Source organism: Melozone crissalis, unplaced genomic scaffold, assembly GCF_028551555.1.
Source record: "Melozone crissalis strain CALT ecotype California unplaced genomic scaffold, PUWL_Pcris_2 ptg000017l_1, whole genome shotgun sequence".
Classification (NCBI taxonomy): Eukaryota; Metazoa; Chordata; class Aves; order Passeriformes; family Passerellidae; genus Melozone; species Melozone crissalis.
Window position 1 is genome coordinate 297,088 of NW_026535795.1, and position 17,806 is coordinate 314,893.

The window sequence follows — 17,806 nt, forward strand, 5'->3', positions numbered from 1 at the left end:
CCTGGACTCTGGGAAGAGATACCTAGCATTTGCAGACTACCTCAATTCTTCAGCAGTTATTTATACAGAGCCAAGTTCTTAAGATTCCACACAAAACTTTCAGGGTTTCTTTGAAATTACAGCTTCAGCTTTTATTCTGCTTCAGACTGGCTTTTGCTTGTTTAGGGTGCTCTGAATGACAGAATCCTAGCACCATACTGGAATCTGCTTACATCTCTTCAGCATCTGTTGGCATTTTCTATAACCCAAATAATACAATAACTACAATCCCCACCACATGGGGCACCACATCTGCCATGAATCAGAGCCACTGTAACCATACCCAGCGGCTCACTCTCCCCGAATCCCCAGTTCCAACATCCTCTAGCAGCAGCACTGCAACTATAGACCTAAGCTGTGGAGATGCAAGGGCAGTAGAAGAGCCAAGAAAATTCAGAAAATTATTGCTCATAGTAAGAAACAATAAAGATTTCAATAGTAAGGTCATATTTTTAACAAAGCCAGATAATAAATACAAAGGGATCACAAAGGGGAGCTTACTTGACCACTGGAGTATACAGGCAGTGCAGTCGGCAGTACAGCCTCACTCCCTGAAGAATGGAAGACGCAGAGTGTTAGCAGCTTTTTCCTTTTCAATGAAACACTGACTAGCTAATGCTAACAAAACCTAGACACTGATGTCTCTACTCAGCTGGAATTTTTTATTTATTAGTATTGATATTCAAAACAGCTCCTTTAGTCTCTCTGTCAAACATTCTTCCTTCCTTCCTGGCTTTCAACAGCCAGAAATCTGTTTTTTACCTCTAATCACCTCCATTCCAACATTTTCTCCATTAATCCTTCCTCACAATTAACCCATTAACCAATGTCCATAAGAAAAAAATCAAATTTATTAAAAGGTATGTGGACAAATATGGTATCAGCAGAACTCATTTGACAAACAGTTATTAAGAACAGTTAAATATTGATCTCTTCTATCCCCCTGAACCATAATGCCCAGATCTGCAGCAGACGTGTTACCACCTACTGTTTTAAAACATTTTGTTACTCTACTGGGATTGCAATCAGCAGTCTTGGGTGCAGTCACAATTGTATTGATGTTCATTGCTAAACTCTGCTTCTTTTCCCTAATGTGAATGTCTCCTCTGGCATTAGGATGGACAGCTCAAAACAACACAGATCAACAGCAACGGCAATTTCCCACACAGCAGGTCAATGACATTCAGAGGGAGAGCAAATCACAAGGTTCCAACTAAGAATGATAAAGCAAACCTTGGACACGATGTCTTCCAATTCACTTCTTGGCTTGTATGTTCCATCGTCATAGCGAAATCTGTACATCACCTGTTCATTCTTAAACTGGTGCTTATCTGAAACTAAAATATCAGCATGACAATTTAAATTGTCTTTTGTCCCCACCATGTTCTTTATAGGCCAGTTGGTAAAAACTGGATTTTTAAAATTTTACATCAGATTCAGTTTACGTAAGTCTTTGGAAACAGTCCTAGTGAAGGGAACTGGGAACATCTGACCTTTCTCAATGAGTTTTGAACAAGGTGTTGCAAATTCCCACAATAGCTTTCACAGCACTTACAGCCATTTCTGCAGTTGCCCAAAACCCTGCGACTCCAAAAGCAGAAGCATGCTGGTGTCAAGAAATTAATCCCAAAAAGCCCTAAACATTTTGAGGATTTGATGGGTATGGCAGAAAAAAGCATTTCAACATCATGTGAACAGTTTCAGTAAGTTTTCTACCCTTATTTCCAGGGCATTACTGAAATCTGGTTTCTTTTTATGATATGGCACACTCACCATGATGAATGATTCCATTTTCCAAGAGTGCCTGTCCCAGGTTGACCCCTTCCTCTGGTTTGCTTATCTCTCCAATTTCAGTGAGCCAGGATACAAACTCGCTGCAAAGGGGAGCAGAACACACAAAGTTAGCTCCAAGTGGCAGCAGGCACTTGCCTCTGTGAGTCACCAGTCAATCACAGGAGACTCTCCTTGGAGCAAGTTTGAAAACTGTTGTAAGGAATGGTACCTCTACGCAGTGGCTTCATTTCCTACATTCCTGGAGGAAATGCTGTGTAGAAGATTTAGCCTCTTCCCATCACTGCCCTAAGCTCACTGACAGTGTGCACACAAAAGGAAAGATGACACAGCTGTATCTATAAGGATAATGCAAATCCTCATCTTATGGACCCAAGATGGCCACAGAGTCTCTTCTGCTTCCTCATGTGTCATCCTTCAGAATTAGTTTGTCATTATTTTGTAATATCTAGCTGAATCAAAGAGGCTTTTTCCAGCCAATGAAGTCCTATACTTCTAACAAACATATCAGGTCATATGATGCACAAAATTTCATTGGTGCCTGTTACACTGGCAAACAAGAAACTTCTATATACAATCCTGATGCTTGGACAGTTCACTGGATTTAAGTATCACCTGGAAAGCATTTGCTTGTATACCAAAGAGAGTCCAAGTTAGGCCACCCACAGCCTGGAGCTTGTGGGAGTTTAAGGTAGTTTTCTTACTCCTTCTGATGATCTGAAGCAGCTATTATGACTTACTGTAAAACAGAGCGAGCTGCCACACTATTCAGCCTGGGTATGGTGTGAAACAAAAATCAATTATTATTTTTTAATAAGTCATGACTGTAATGGGGCTTATGGTCCTTGTAACTAAGCTGCATCAAAGCACATCTGATCTGTGTCACAATGACATTCCCAGAAATTCTAGAGTCCATTAACTGATGTAAAAGACCTTTTCAATTCAAATACCACTTACTTGCCAAGAAAGCACTTGGGAACAGTACTTAATTTTCTTCTCCTATCTTTGATAAGGTTCACTTTCTTGCTCATCATCATTTGGTACAGCTTCTCTCCTTTCTCTGCAATCATGACATATGCATCCCTCTCCATTCCCAGTTTCAAACCTGGAATAGAAAGCAGAAACTCCTTCAGATCTTTAAGATCAAACAAAATGTTTCCTTGAAGTCAAAAGATGAGGCCAAACAGCAAAAAATTGCAGAAACACAAAAATTTTATTGACTTATTTTCCATTTAAAGGGTAAATTACGTATTTTTTTTTATCTGTGTACAAAACAGTCATTGTTAAGTTTAGTACCACTAAGATGCAGCTTTTCTTCCACATTTTAAAAAGCAGCTTTAAACTTATGGTTATATCATACCACACAAAACAGAATGGTTTACAGAACATGAAGAAAGTCCAAAGCAAGATGAGCATGGGTCAGGGCAATCCCAAGCACAAATACAGGATTGAAAGCAGCCCTGGAGAGAAACACTTATAGGTGCAGGTGGATGAAAAGCTGGACATGACCCAGCCACATGCACTGCCACACAGAAATCCCCCCGTGGGCTGGCTGATTCACCAGTGTGAGCAGCAGGGGAGGGGGGTTCTCTTTAGATTTGCAAATTGCTTTAGGAGGACAGCATTCGCAAAAACTGTTTTGGTGCTGTAGATGCTTTATGTGTTCTAGCCTGAATATGTAATTTTCTGGATATGTTACTCTAGAACTTGCAAATCTGGGCAACTCTGGAGTCCAAAAGAGACACAGATTTTAGACACCTCCAAGACTAGCTTGAGAACAGGCAGCCTGAAGTGGCCATGCCTAATTTTAGTGGAGATCGACATCAGGCAGAATTTAAGTGATCACTGTAAAGCTAGAGAAAAGGAGAGCTGTACATTTTTTAAGAAGAGAAGTTCATCCTAACTGCTTTATGGTAAGATACTACAATGAATCAAGAACCTTCTGCGACCTCAGAGCTGTTTCCTAGCTTTTGGAAAACATTAAGGACAGATTTTCATTTTCTCCATGGAAGAAAATGTGTATCCTTTTTTCTTTCTCTCAAATACATTTATGTGCATATACATTTGTCCTACAAGATCATTCAGTGCAGTACAAAATACATCATCCACTTACTCTCTCTCTGCTCCCTTTCCTTGATTATAGCATCCAGCCACTTCTGTTTATCCTCGGCAGTCTTGGCCATACAGACAAACCACTTGTTTTTGGCTGTGTTGTGAATCTTCCAGCCATTTGTCACCGTGTAGCCATTGCTGTGGTAATCTGCTGCAAAAAGTCCAAGCACAAAGCACACAGTGAGCAGGAAGCCTGCTCCTTAAACCAAACCAGTGTGGGACACTTTCAGTAAAATAATCTTCTTTGAAGACCTTGATTCCTGAGGTGTTCCTTACTGACTGCCCATGGAACCAGCTGTACTTACCACTCTGGAAGTACAAGTATCAACAGGCTGTTCAAACTGACTGAATGCTTCAGTCCCAAGTGTGACACTTGCTGATTTCACCTCAGAAGAACTAAAGTCTTTTAAATACAAGGCCATTAGTGGAAGAGTCTATGATGTTTGTTCATGGTATTTGTTCTGAATTTTCTGGGGATACACTATCTTCCTGCACTGTAAGGATTTCTGTCCCACGACATGGAAACTCTTTATGTATCAACTGTTTAAAGGACATAACACTAATTCCTGGCTTATTACAATAGGGGCAGTGGTGGTGTGGCCTTTATGGATGGAATCAGAATCCCACCCGGTCTTCCTGGCTGTGTCAGGATACAAGAATCCTAACAGAACTGTCATTCCTGTATTTTGCTCATGGTCACATTCCATGCTACTAATTTGAATACTAAGACTAATATTTAGTAGCATTCTAAATGAGAAGAAGAGCCATAAATTATGTTATTTTAGCTGTAATGGCTTAGATTGTGAAAAAAAAAAAAAAGACGAAAAGAAGACAGAAGTAACTTTTATTAAATTAACTTGGATTGGGACCAAAAATAGATAAACTTTGGGAAAACATACTCTTAATAAGGTCATTTCAGAAGGAAGGACTAGTGCCTGAAAGCATTTCCAGTCTTTCAACCACATAAGTTGGTCCAATAACGAAGGTGCTACGAGTTCCATAAATTGCTTCAGATTTTGCTAAAAGAGGTAGACAAGTACTTTTGCACTACCTTCCAACACAAGAGCTGAACTTCCTGTGTTCTTAAAAGACAATATTTAGTAACTTACCTGTTCCATCTTCCACATTCTCTACTTCCATGACTTCTGTATTTATTCGGCCCCTGAAGATATAAAGGGACCCGTTGATTGACTTTGTCCTTTTAGATGCTTTTTTCCCAGTAACTCTGCAATTAGGATGAAAACTGTTATAACACATAAGCAAATGGTCTAACATATATATGAATAAATCAATCTGAGATATGACTATTACAGCAGGATTTCAATATAGCGACTGGTGGTATCTGACCATACCTCTGACGTTAAATAATTGGAATACTCATTCAGATTTCCAAGATAGGTGTGTACCAGTGTTAGTATAGCAATAACAAGCTTGTTTTTCCAGATTATGTGAAGATGGGGGTGGCTTCAAGATGTACCTTCTTGATGACTGACTGAAATACAAGTCCATGAACAGCACATGGCCTCGGGATGACAACTGCAGCATCACTGACTACATTACATTTGACTCCTCTGTTTGCCTAAAGCTGTGATCATTTTGTGGAATGCACCAAACTTCAAATATGAAACAAACGATGTAAAGAGGCCACTGGCACACGTGTTACATGTTTTTGTAGGGAAAATTCTGCTGGGGCAATTTTGCACCCAAATTTACATCATCCATAAGCTTTATAGTGTCTCTGTTGAATTCAGGAAAGCACTTTTCATTACCAGTTATTGTGACAGTGTTCACAGGGGTTCTTGGATGAGGCAAGAGATAAGAATGTTGACTCTATGTTCAGAAGGCTTGATTTATTCTTTTATGATATATATATATATATATATATTACATTATTACTATACTAAAAAGAATAGAAGCAAAGGTTTCCTCTCAGAAGCTAGCTAAGAATAGAATAGAAAAGAATGATAACAAAAGGCAGTTCTCTCGGACTCCGTTTGAGATAGCTCGGTTCTTGATTGGTCATTAATTATAAACATCCAAAATGGGCCAATCACAGATGGACCTGTTGCATTCCACAGCAGCAGATAATCATTGTTTACATTTTGTTGCTGAAACTTCTCAGCTTCAGCAGGAAAAATCTTAAGAAAGGATTTTCACAAAAAGATGTCTGCGACAAGTTATGTTCTGTTTTTTATGGCTAAAATGGGTTTCAAACTATCCAAGTAACACCTGTTGTGTTTTACTATCCAAGAATAACCCTGCTACGCAAGCCAAAACACAACTGGTAATAAATGGTCATTAAGGCAGGTGTCCAGATTCCAGTCAGTGAAGGCTCTGCTGCGGCAATTTGCCAGTACCTCGTAGGATTCAAAAAGTATTGCAGTAAAAATCAGCTGAGGAAAAAAATTTCTTGTTAGAGTGAAAGACCTACGGTATTTCTATGGTAAAACTGAGGTGAGATTAGAATCACCCATTTTTTCTGAACATTTTTTTCTTTTACACCTACCTTTAGAAACAGACATTTGGTGATGACTACGTATTTATATCCAATCAGACTGACAAGGACTGTGATCTTGAAGCTCTTGGATCCTTTCCTAAAGACAACTCCTCAAGTCAAAAGAAAACCTGTCCTGGAAGCCTAGGGAAAGCCTTTAACTGTTCAGCCTACTTCCCTACATGAAACACACTGTTCCTGACATCAGGATTCAATTTATACAGCAGTCTACAATCCTGCTAAAACTAAAAAACAATACTCAGCTCTGAAAATCTATGTCATCCGTTTGACAGACTTCCCTACACTTCTGCAAAAGGAGCTATTGCAGAACTAAAATCACAGATCTAGTTCTGATTCTAAACACATCTTACACTGGGTTTGACAATCCTACTCCTAATTTATGTTATTGTGAAAAAATATGATGCCCAGATTGGCATGCTGCATTATTGACTACTTATCAAAGACTAAGCCCTGAATTCTGACTGCATTCTTAAATCAAGAAATACTCCACTGATTTGTACAAGTTAGCACAACACAATGAGATGAAAACTAAATCACTTAATCTCAAATTAAGGACAGACAGAGACAGTTTCTTAATGGGGTTTCGGTATTTTTTAAGGTGTGTCCCACCAACATGTTAGTTATTTGAGAGCAGCTGGCCAAATGGACACACCAACACAAAGGAAAAGACACTGATTTCTATTGTAGACTAATTAAAAATTGCAGCAAGACAGCAGAAATATCTAGGTAGATAAAATTAAGGTAGCTCAGGGATCAAAATATATCTTGTACATTAGGCAACTTCCAGCAGACTTAATGAAATATTATGCTTTTTAGTGGAAATCGGATTCTCAACATCCCATCAGTTTGAGTTACATTGTCAGACAAAGGTAAACAATACCAATCCCTCGAGAAATCCAAATGTCATAGCAGGTTCCTCCAAAATTAAGCCAAACTACAGAGGAGCTTGGTAATGTCTCCTGTATAAAAAGAAACTTCTGCTTAAAGGGCACTAGAAACATTTTGTTTTCAAAATCTTAGTGTTCCAGGAAAACTGTCTGGACAGTGCTGGAGTTAGGCTAACCTCAACTACAAACTGGCTAGAAAAACAGCTTCTAAGAGCTCTGAAGGAGTAGAAGATTAGTATCAAATTAACTGGGCTTTTTAAAGGAATGGTTTCTGTTAAAAAACGCACACATTTCTGAACTCTGTTTCATACAGAATTTTGGACTCTGGTAAACCTGGTAGAGGGTCCAAGTGAAGTGTTTCCCCTCCTATGCGTCATTTCAGAGTCAGAATGCTTCAGGTAGATAACATTTTAAGTATTTGAAGTCTTTTAGATTTAATGGTGCAATTTTTTAAAGTTTAAACATCTATATCTCATCTAATTTTGAATGTAGGCATCACCTAATAATTTGTATTTAGGTTGTATAAATTCAGCATTATAAATTATAAAAACACAAAAAAATCTGAACATTACTGAAATTAGCTTTCACAGCTTAAGGGTTCCAAAATTTCCCGGGGGTGGGGGGCAGGGGGGGGAAGCAAGAAAGAAGAAGGAGAAAAAAAAGATAAAAAGACACAAATTTTGAGAAATTAGAATTTTCTTTGGAGAGAATACTGGTTTTACAGAATATCTGATTGGGTTGGCTGTTCTATTTGGCCATCACCAGTAAGAAAGTATAACTTGAAGCAGGAGGATTGTATTACAGGAAAGGGAGGTAGAAAAGAAGGGAGTGCAGAAAATGCACTGTAAATTCAGAACAGACCAAGACATGAGAATGAGACTGGGGCTGTGAAGGTGAAAAGCTCAGGAACAGAAATACCATATAATTGCTGCAGAAGCAAGTTGCCTTCTACTCTGCCAATGCTATTTTAATTACAAGCAGCAGGTTTGAACAATACTTAAGGTTTATCAGGTGGGATGATGCAAAAAAGAATTACCAGGATAGGAAAGAAGGACAACAAACAGAGCACATGGGTTGTAAATACTGACAGCAACAGCCAAATCTTTATCTCTCTCCCACTCCCCTGGGCCCTGCATCTATTTTATGTTTGCTTAGTCTTCCACTTTCCCCTATCTTGGCTTTTTAGCATTTTCCACATCACCCTCTTATGCTTAGCATAACCTCACAATATAAGCTGGCACCTTCACATTATTCCTGGAGATGCAGCTGCCCTCGGAAGCTTTCTGTCTGTAAGAACTCACCCTGAGCTTTAGCTGCACTGTTTTAATTCCTCTTTGGTCTGTACAGTTCTCAGAGGGGCACTCTGATACTGCCTGGAATATTTATCCTACCACATACTGATTTCTCTCTCCTATTGCCTAAATGATAGAACTAGCCATGAACAGAGGAAATTTCCACCTGTGACTCAGCCCTACAGAAGCAACAGAGAATACAGTGAATGATCAGTAAATGATCACAGCTTCCACCTACAAGTCTTCCGAAGGGTAGAACTGAAAATACAGAGAGACTCACCTTGATTTCCTCTTGCAATAGACCAGGAGATTATCAAATAGAAAGAACATTCTCTCCTGGATGTTTCCTGCTGAGATTTTTAACAAAGTCCCTTGCAGCAAGAGCTGTGTGCAAATATCTGTCAGATTTGACCCCTGAAACATAAAAAAGAAATTAACTTTCCTTTATGAGTGCACAATGAACATCTTTTACTAACACGCCCTTATTTTATCTGCCATTAAACTGAAATAACTGATGCACTCATAAGGATTTCACCCAGATCTATTTGCCTTTCAAGTGAGATCTACCCATTAGAAATGTCAGCTCCAATCTAGTTCTAACACCTTCCTTTCTTTCATAATCTTCTTGTTCTGCTTGTTCAGCACCAGCCTGCACACACAAATACACTTTAAATTCCAAATTCCTCTGTGTGATGCTGCCCACACCTTCAAGAGTGTTTACACATCACAAAAGAAACAGAAATCCCTGTGCGCAACATGAGTCATTAAACCGTGCGGTTACCAGCCTCCAGGGAGCTTGCTGGTCCTGCATCCTACCTCCCATCCTTCGATGTGGGACTGCAACTGTTCAAGGGCTTCCAGTTTCTCCATCTGTCTCTTGGTCTCGTTGATATTTGTACAGACTGTCTTCATTGCCTGCAGTGCATTCTGGACAGCTGGGTGATCAGGATGCTTGGAGGGAGTCCTCTTAGCTAATTCCTTATAAAAAAAAAGAGAAAACATGGAAACTGAGAAGTGGTTCATGGAAAGGTTTGAGCATTAGCAAGCAATCCTACAAGAAAATGCCAGAACCATTGCAAAACTAAAGAGAATTTGGAGGCATTTTACTGCAGATGCTGTTCTCTATTCTTCATGTGTACAGGGTTAATATGAATGCTGTTAAAAAAATGAGGCAATTGCTCATGTTAAATATTAAGAGAGCTACATTAAGAGAGCTCAAGTATGTTTTGCTGCGTCAGATATGTTTACTTTGTATGTTTAGAAGGCTGGGGCACGTGTCCTGACATCGAGACAAACAACACCTCTGCTCTGAAGGAGTCCATAAGAGTCTCTGCTTCACTTGTGTCAAAGCATAACAGCCCAGTTAAGCCCTGTCCACTGAAAAACAGCAGAGGCAAAACTCAGAACCTGACAATATTTGGCAAAAGGGACAACCACTGTCAACTCACAATTAATCATTTTTTTTAGACCAATAGTATTTCAAAGTCAGCCACAATTGAATAAGAATACATTAAAGAAATCTAAAATATGGCTGGTAATTTAACCTTGATACATAATATGGTGTTTAAGACTGAAATACTTAACTTTCTCACTATCTTTTGCCCCAATGTATTATTTGGTTGTTTAAAAGTCCTGTGCTGCTGAATTGCATCATCCTGCATGAGACACAAGAATGAATTTGGATACAGCCAGAAAGCCTGCCCAGTACTGTGATCTGGAGCTAGACTGCTTCCACCCATCTGTGATTTACAGAGTAAAAGATGCACAGGAAAAGGAGGCTTCCTGCTACAAATGTCAGTTGATATCAAAATGAAAATCCCTGTGGAAGTCTTTACTTTTGCTGAAAGTGAGGCAAGAAAAGTAAATGTGCAAAAAGCAAAGGCAGGAGACAGGTGTTACACTTTGGTGACACTAGCCTCTGTGATTGCAAAACAGATTACTCTCACTAAAAATCAGTGAAGTTCTGTAGCTGCAGTGTCACCCATACTGCACTGGGAAGAGGTATGTACACACTAGCACTGTCTAAACATCCCATTCAGAAATATCCCCAAAACACAGAGAAAGACGTCTCATTCACAGCACGCCCTGCTGCAACAGCATCTTCCCCATGCCAGTCACACCCTGGGAGCAGGAGAGAAGGCTGGGACCAGCAGGGAGGGTGCTGGCTGGGACTGGCACTGCCCCTCCACAGCCCTGTCTGAAGCTGCCCAAGGTAAAGCTGTGCTATCCTGACGCTGCCCTTTTTCCCAAAAGAGCAGAGCTCAGCACTTCTGAAACACAGGGAGAGAGCTCTGGGTACTTATTTCTTTTAGTGACACATTTATGATGCGTAAACTCTAAGAGCATTTGACAACATTTTCAAAGACAGCTGAAAGATACCCCAGTATGGCAATACCTGGGTAACCCTTATCCTCCACAAAGCCCACAGACATCGCTGTCTGGAATTGCTATCTCCTGTACTGCAACTTGTGTGCTAATAGGGTCAGGAAATAAGGCTGCTGCCAGTTAGAGAGAACTACTTCTTGTCAGGAGTTTCTTAAAATAATTAATAAAAGACACTTTTCTTTTTTTCTTTTTTTTTAAGAAGTCTCTGACATCCTTCCCCATGTCCTCCCTCAGTGCACAATATTGACTGTGTACTTCAAACTGACAGCAAATACACTTCGCAGCTGAAAGTTATACATTCCTTTATTTGAGAAATTCCTTCCTCCTACTTTTACTCCCCTGAGGACACTCGGACATGGCCTAACATGGACTTTGTCCATGGGCTGCTGACACTGTGCACTGGCTGGTGCAGATCCCTGTTGCCAGGCTGCCCTGCTCTGGCACACACCGACCATGGCCTCAGAGCTGCAACCCTCGCTGGCCTGCTGAGCAACAGAGCTTCACAGAGATAACAAGAGACAACGCACTCCTTTATCAGTTCAAAAAGTTAAGTTAATCAACAGTTCAGCTCCAAATGTGCTAAAAAAAGAGAAAAAAAAGGCAACAAAAACCCAAACCACCTTTCTGTAAACATATATGTTCCTGGCAGTTTTATACTTGTATTTTACAGCTTGTAATATTTGCCTTTACTAAGCAGAAAATAAATGATACATCACACTTCCTCTGTGTGCCTGCAAATCACAATATTTTTTTTTTTATTCTGTGCACTGTTAAAATTTGTACTTTATGTCAATGTCTCTGCAGGGTAAACACTTGACAAGCAAAGGTGGATCAGATAAAATAGATTAGCTTCAACATGCCACTAAACCTACAACATATGCTAACTTAAAATGCAATAAAAACGTTTCTGGTTTTATAAATATCAGCAGTTATTTGTGATTTTATATATGTGTGGAAGACAAAAGCATGATTTATAAATTGACAGTGCTCCTTAGAGCTCTTTAGGGAATAGACAATTTTTAATATTATGCTACATAGAATTGGATTTCAACCACACAATGTCATGAACCTAAGAGCAACACAACTTTTCTTGGAGGAGGGAAGGGGGGGAGAAAAAGCCAATCCTCCAAAGACAATTATATTCAATTACGGCCAAATAGAAGATTCTGTTTCTTGAACAGCCACAAGAGGAATGGAGAGGTGAGGGAGGCAATAAGGTAAGTTTCCTTCATCCTGTTCTGTATTCCCACCAGTGGCTTCCCATCTTTCCTTTTCCAAGTGCAGGCAGTGATTCATGAAGGCCTGTGTATGCCTCACTGCTGGGCTCTCCTTTCCAGGGGATTCTGACTCTGGTGACTCCTCTCTGCATACAGGTTTTTCTGCCCCTCCCAGGGCCAGAAAAACTCTTCTCCACATGAAGCAATACATAATTACTGTCCTAATTGCCCATGGAGTTGTATGCCCTCAGATATTTTTAAAGGATTAGGGTGGAATGTGCATTTCTGGCTGGAGTCTGAGCAAATCGTCAACAGACCAGACCTCAGGCAAGGTCCAAGCCCTGTGGGCTCTGGGCTCCCAAGAGCAGCAGGGTGCGGCTGTCATGTGCTGTGCATTCCTCCTGTGCCAGAGGAAGGAGACAGAAGTGACTGTGCCTAATCCCCACACGATGGTGTGATTAACTCATGATTACCACTGCCCCAGGGTTTGCTTCTTGCTGACAGAAATGCTCTTTATTAAGGGGAAAAGACTATTTTTGTTCAGAGACTGGTTTACACAACAGCTGTTTCTACTCTTAAGCAGTAGAGTTGAGATTAGTTAATAGAGTCCCACAATTAGAACAGGCGAGACAGAGCTGCCTTCACCCAAACCCCATGCTAGAAGATCTGCTCGGCAAGTTCTCTGTGGGAACTCAGCACATCCCTCCGGATGTCCCGAGTTGCCGATGTTCCCGTCGGGGGGGGGGGGCTCGGAGACCCTGGCATTCTGCCCAGAACACCTGGAGGCTTGATTTTGATCCTTCCAACGAATTGCCAGCTTGGCATGGGGATGTGAAAGCCACACAGGTTTGAATGGTATAAAAACAAGGTGTTCACAGGGTGAAAATGTAGGTTTTAGGATTTTTTGGAATGGAGGTTATGGGGACAAGATGGAGGAATCAGGGCACGTCTAGTCCTTCTTCTTCCTCCTGTTCTCCATTTTCTGCTGTGATGTTAGCACTTGGGGATTGGTTTAGAATAGAAGTGCACTGTCTAACATAGGTGATAGGTATTGGGAATTAAAAGTAAATATGTTATACGTAGTTTGTAGTATAAAAGGATGACACCACCTCAGGGGCGGTCAGAGTGCCGGTGGCTGCCTTGCTGAGCAGATCTCAGCTGGGCAAAAAGAAAATTTTGTAGGTAAGAAATAATAAACAATGCGAAGACCAAAAAAGCGAAGAGTCCAGACTCATTCTTCGAAAGCACAGCTGCCTCAGAACCATCCCACACATCTCGGCGCAGAGACAGACAGCCCGAGAGTTCTCCAGCCACCCACTCATGCTGTGTGTCCTTCATCTCTGCTACCTTCCTTCTTCCCAAAAACCAATGCCCATCACAGCCAACAGTTTCATTTTGCTCCAGTCTAGTCCAAGCCCCTTTCTCAGTTATAGGAACTAATTTACTGACTGACAAATTCTACACTAATTTTCTTGTATGTTGTCTGAAGCAGACAAGAACTGCATTGGGGCACAAATACTAATATTGCTATTTCTCTATTTGTGCAGAGATTATGAAGTGCCATAGCCAAGTTTGAGTCCCATCCTTCAAACCACACAAAAGGCTTGCAAACTAGACAGAGAAAAAGCAACAAAAATTGTAAAACTCAAGCCCCCAACCCCAATCAAAAAACCCCAACAAACCCCACCCACAAAAAAAGATCCCACCCTCTCCCTCTTCTCCCCAGAAAAAATCCCCAAACTGAAAAATCCATCCAAAAACCTGTTTACAGTCAGGCACCTCAAAGCTGCAATGTTTGTGTCACAAAAAATGGGAAACTATAAATAAAATTGAAACGTATTGGCCACTATCATCTGGATCATTATGTCTCCATCATATGTTAGTTTAAAAAACCCAAACAGCTTCATCAGAGCATGAGAAAACATAAGGTCACGTGTTGCAGGATGATATAGTTCATTGGAAATTACTGCAAAGCTTACAGTGGATCAGTACTTGGAGATATTCTAGGGTATTATTCCTAATTAAGTAACTCAAATCAACTCCATGACAGATTTTATTGTTCTGAAGAAGAACACACATATATGTTATTAAGTTGTTACAGTATTTAAAATATGTGCCTTACCTTACTACTTCAGTTTACTTTCAAACACAATCGAGTCTGAATTACCTTGTGCATACTAGCTTTATCAAACCCACCTACTTGGCTACATTAAATACTTACATTAGACAAGGTCATATCAAAGTTACCAGATAATCTGGATGTTCACAAACTCTTGCCGAAAACAAAGTAAAAGAGGATAGTAGGCTAGCTTTGGTCTAAGACTCTTCTCATCAACTAGAATACAATAGTATCTGTTTGCCCTGGGAATTAGATAAAGCAAGATCCAATCCCCATGAATACAAAAGAGCTATTTCAGGAGCCATAACTGAAGTTCAGGAGCAAAGGGGGAGCAAACACTTAATTTGAAGGTTGCTCTATTTTTAAATCTATCTCTTTTTTCCCTTGCTTGGAGAGCTGCATTTTCCTGGTCAGCATAAATAAAATCTGGCTGTGTTTTCCCTTAAGTGTTCTCATGTCTGAGACATTTGTGTCTGCTCTGGTAATTTATGCTAGCAACTATCAAATAAGTCTTGAATGGGACACAACTTATTTGCTATGAATTCACTACCTTTGAGAATCAGAATCAATCACACTTTATAATGGTCACTGATATTTTCTGAGCTGAACAACTCCTAGTGTTATGGTATTATTTCACTGACTGAGGCAGATTTGTTGCCTATTGAAAACTTAATTCCTCTTTGCTTTTTCTTAAAACTTTTATTTCCTATCCAGGAAGTTTCAACTAGTATGTGATCTTTATCAGCCTGTATACAAGAAGAAATCCATAGCAAAATGGAATGCAGCCCCACGAGATGCCCCATCACAGCCCCTCCCTGCAAAGCTCTTTGTTCAACAGGTACACATGGGTCTGGGTCAGCACCCCCAGGACCAAGCGTAGGCACAGGCAGGGCAAATTCATCTTTACCCCACTGTGGCTACAAAGCAAGAAACTCTGTTTCAGTCTTCATCTTGGTGGTATTGGCTTCGGCTTTCAAAGAAAGGATGTTTGGTCCCCAGGAGTTTTGACATACATTCATCACGGAATTCTTACTTTCTTCCAGAACTCATACAAGGACTTTTCTTTCAAAATGTGAGGGAAAGTATTTCTATTTTTTTTTAATTACTTTTCTTTTAGTAAACACAGTGTGGCTCTAGCTGAGGAAGAGACTGACATCATGGAAGATTGATGACTGTTAGCCACAGAGTATCTACCAGGCCACTGGGATGCAAGCTCTCCCAGAAACTGCTTTATCCTTTTCCCTCTTCTTGTCCCCACCAGGCAGGTGACCCAGCCCTGACCAGGAAGGATGAGAGGCAAGTTAGCTCTTTTCAGGTCATTTATGCTTTATCTTCTCTGGCAAGAATATTAGCAAGGGGGCCAATCAGTGCCACATACCATAGTCATTTCTGGATTGACACCTCCGCATTGGGAACTCATCTGAGACAACCAAAGAGTTTTCAAACAAGCAGCCAAACAGCTGTCCGAAGATACAGGATTTTGATCATTACTGACCTGCTCACCATCAAACTAGAGACCTTGTCAGGAGAAATATAACCCAACATGAGTCCCCAGAGCCATCCAGTCCCTCAGAACACAGGCACAATTCTAGCTGAATTCAGCTTTACAGGAAGTGGCTCAAATAGCCTGCACAAGCCTCAATAAACATCTGAAGAGCACTGAAGTCAAAAGGCTTTGGTTAGTTAGTAAGTCACCCTGTCTGCTCTACCCAGACCATAACAGGATTTAGCAGCCTGCCAGCATCAGGGAGCCTTTTACCCGTACCCATAAAAAGCAATTTTCTTCAGAGAAAATCCAACTTTCAGAAGTGTAAATCAGGAAAGCAATAGTGGCAACAAAAGTCAGGGCTAAAAAAAAAGCAGAATCACTCCAAGAATAAAACAATCATCTCAAGAAATACTTTCTCTGGTTTACCTTGAGCAGAAGAGGATATTTGCAAATTCTCTGAATTGGAGTCAGCAGATAACCCTCTAGTGGAATGTCTGTTGTCTTTCTGCCTCCCAAGAGCATGCAACCCTATAATCAAAAAAAGAAACAAATGTTACCTCAGACACAAAGCTTTCAGATGATTTTTGACACAATTTTGTATTTCTAAAACATGCCTTATGGTGAGAAAGCACTTTCCAATACCTAAGGTACAGGAAATGGCATTTCATTCACCATACAGTCATCAAGTCTGACATACAGCCATCAAGTCTGCAAAGTTCTGCAGGCATCAGCAAAAGAAACTTTGCAGTGGATAACAATGGCTGCGCAGAATAGTATCTTCTCAGAGAAATACTATACAGCTGGTGACTCAAAAACTATTCTAACAATATGACGGCAAACAGCAAACCTAGATGGACCATTACTTAAAATAATCCAATTTACCTCCACAATGGATACGACCTGTTGTCTTTGTTCACTATGTAAAGTTGTATACTGTCGGTCCAGAAAACTCTTGAAGGGTAAAATAAAGCCTACTAACTAGTAATCATGTAATTAACTTTAGTCCAATTGTTATGTTTGAACTGAACTGGAATTGAAACAAATTAGTCATCTGCATAACATCCACCACTTCTCTGGCAAAACATTATGCCTGAGCACAGCTGGACAAACAGCCTGGGCACACTGGCTGGCTAACCAGCACACATGGAACTTCTCCACAGTTTATGGAAATTCATTTCTCAGGATTGATATAGAAGGGAAGTTTAAGAACAGGGGATGACAGTGGGAAAAAAACAACTCTTATAGTCCTTGAACTGTCCTTAATTTGTAACAATAATCTGTAATCTTTGTGACAAATCAATACTGCCCTACTGTAAGCTTTTTACACATTCCCTGATGATTCTACTACTGGTTGCTGCCAGAGACAGGTAAGAACTTCAGGTGGCCTTCAAGTCTATTTCAGATAAACTATGTCCACATTCCTATGCTCAACCATGAATATGGACTTTGCTCCAAAAGTCACTCCAGTTGCAAACCTGTCCTGTCAACACAGAAGCTGAACTTTAAATGCAGTTCAGCCAAGAAGTGCCTGCATTGAGGAATCATCAGTAGTGTTTTCCCCTGTGAAACGTGTGCTGTGGCTCAGACACACTCGGAAATTTAGTGAGCTTTCTGGCTGTAGCTCTTCAATTCTTCTCTTCAAGGAATGTCCACAGGCATCATACATTAAATCTCCTTAGTCCCAACTGGTATTTTTAAGACACAATTGTCTGTAAAATAACCTGTCCCCAGGCTACTCTAGATCTGTGGCATTGGCTACCCAGCTCACAATGTTCCCTGTCCAATTTCCAAGTCCCAAGTGATTCAATTCTTGCCATCTCTTTTTTCAGCCCTCTCTCTAGCTCTGGGCTCAAAACTGCCCTTTAACACTTACTGACTTTTCAGACACATTCTCACATTCTATGTTTCAGCAGCTGTGAGGGGGCAATTGGGCCAAATCTATCTTCACAAGTAAAGCTTT

At 40.4% G+C, this 17,806-nt stretch overlaps 2 protein-coding genes across 2 annotated transcripts in view; one reads left to right on the plus strand and one right to left on the minus strand.

Moving 5' to 3' along the window:
- Positions 1–17,806, plus strand: part of LOC128936132 (skin secretory protein xP2-like) — a 199,561-nt gene that overhangs the window by 122,575 nt on the left and 59,180 nt on the right. The window lies entirely within an intron of this gene.
- Positions 1–17,806, minus strand: part of PREX1 (phosphatidylinositol-3,4,5-trisphosphate dependent Rac exchange factor 1) — a 118,748-nt gene that overhangs the window by 41,650 nt on the left and 59,292 nt on the right. The window contains exons 5-13 of the mRNA XM_054274404.1: positions 16,273–16,374; positions 9,453–9,614; positions 8,917–9,050; positions 5,052–5,167; positions 3,944–4,093; positions 2,788–2,935; positions 1,813–1,913; positions 1,273–1,376; positions 541–590 (exon numbers count right to left, since the gene is read on the minus strand). Of these exons, the coding sequence (XP_054130379.1) occupies positions 541–590; positions 1,273–1,376; positions 1,813–1,913; positions 2,788–2,935; positions 3,944–4,093; positions 5,052–5,167; positions 8,917–9,050; positions 9,453–9,614; positions 16,273–16,374 (1,067 nt within the window). The remainder of the gene's footprint in view (positions 1–540; positions 591–1,272; positions 1,377–1,812; positions 1,914–2,787; positions 2,936–3,943; positions 4,094–5,051; positions 5,168–8,916; positions 9,051–9,452; positions 9,615–16,272; positions 16,375–17,806) is intronic.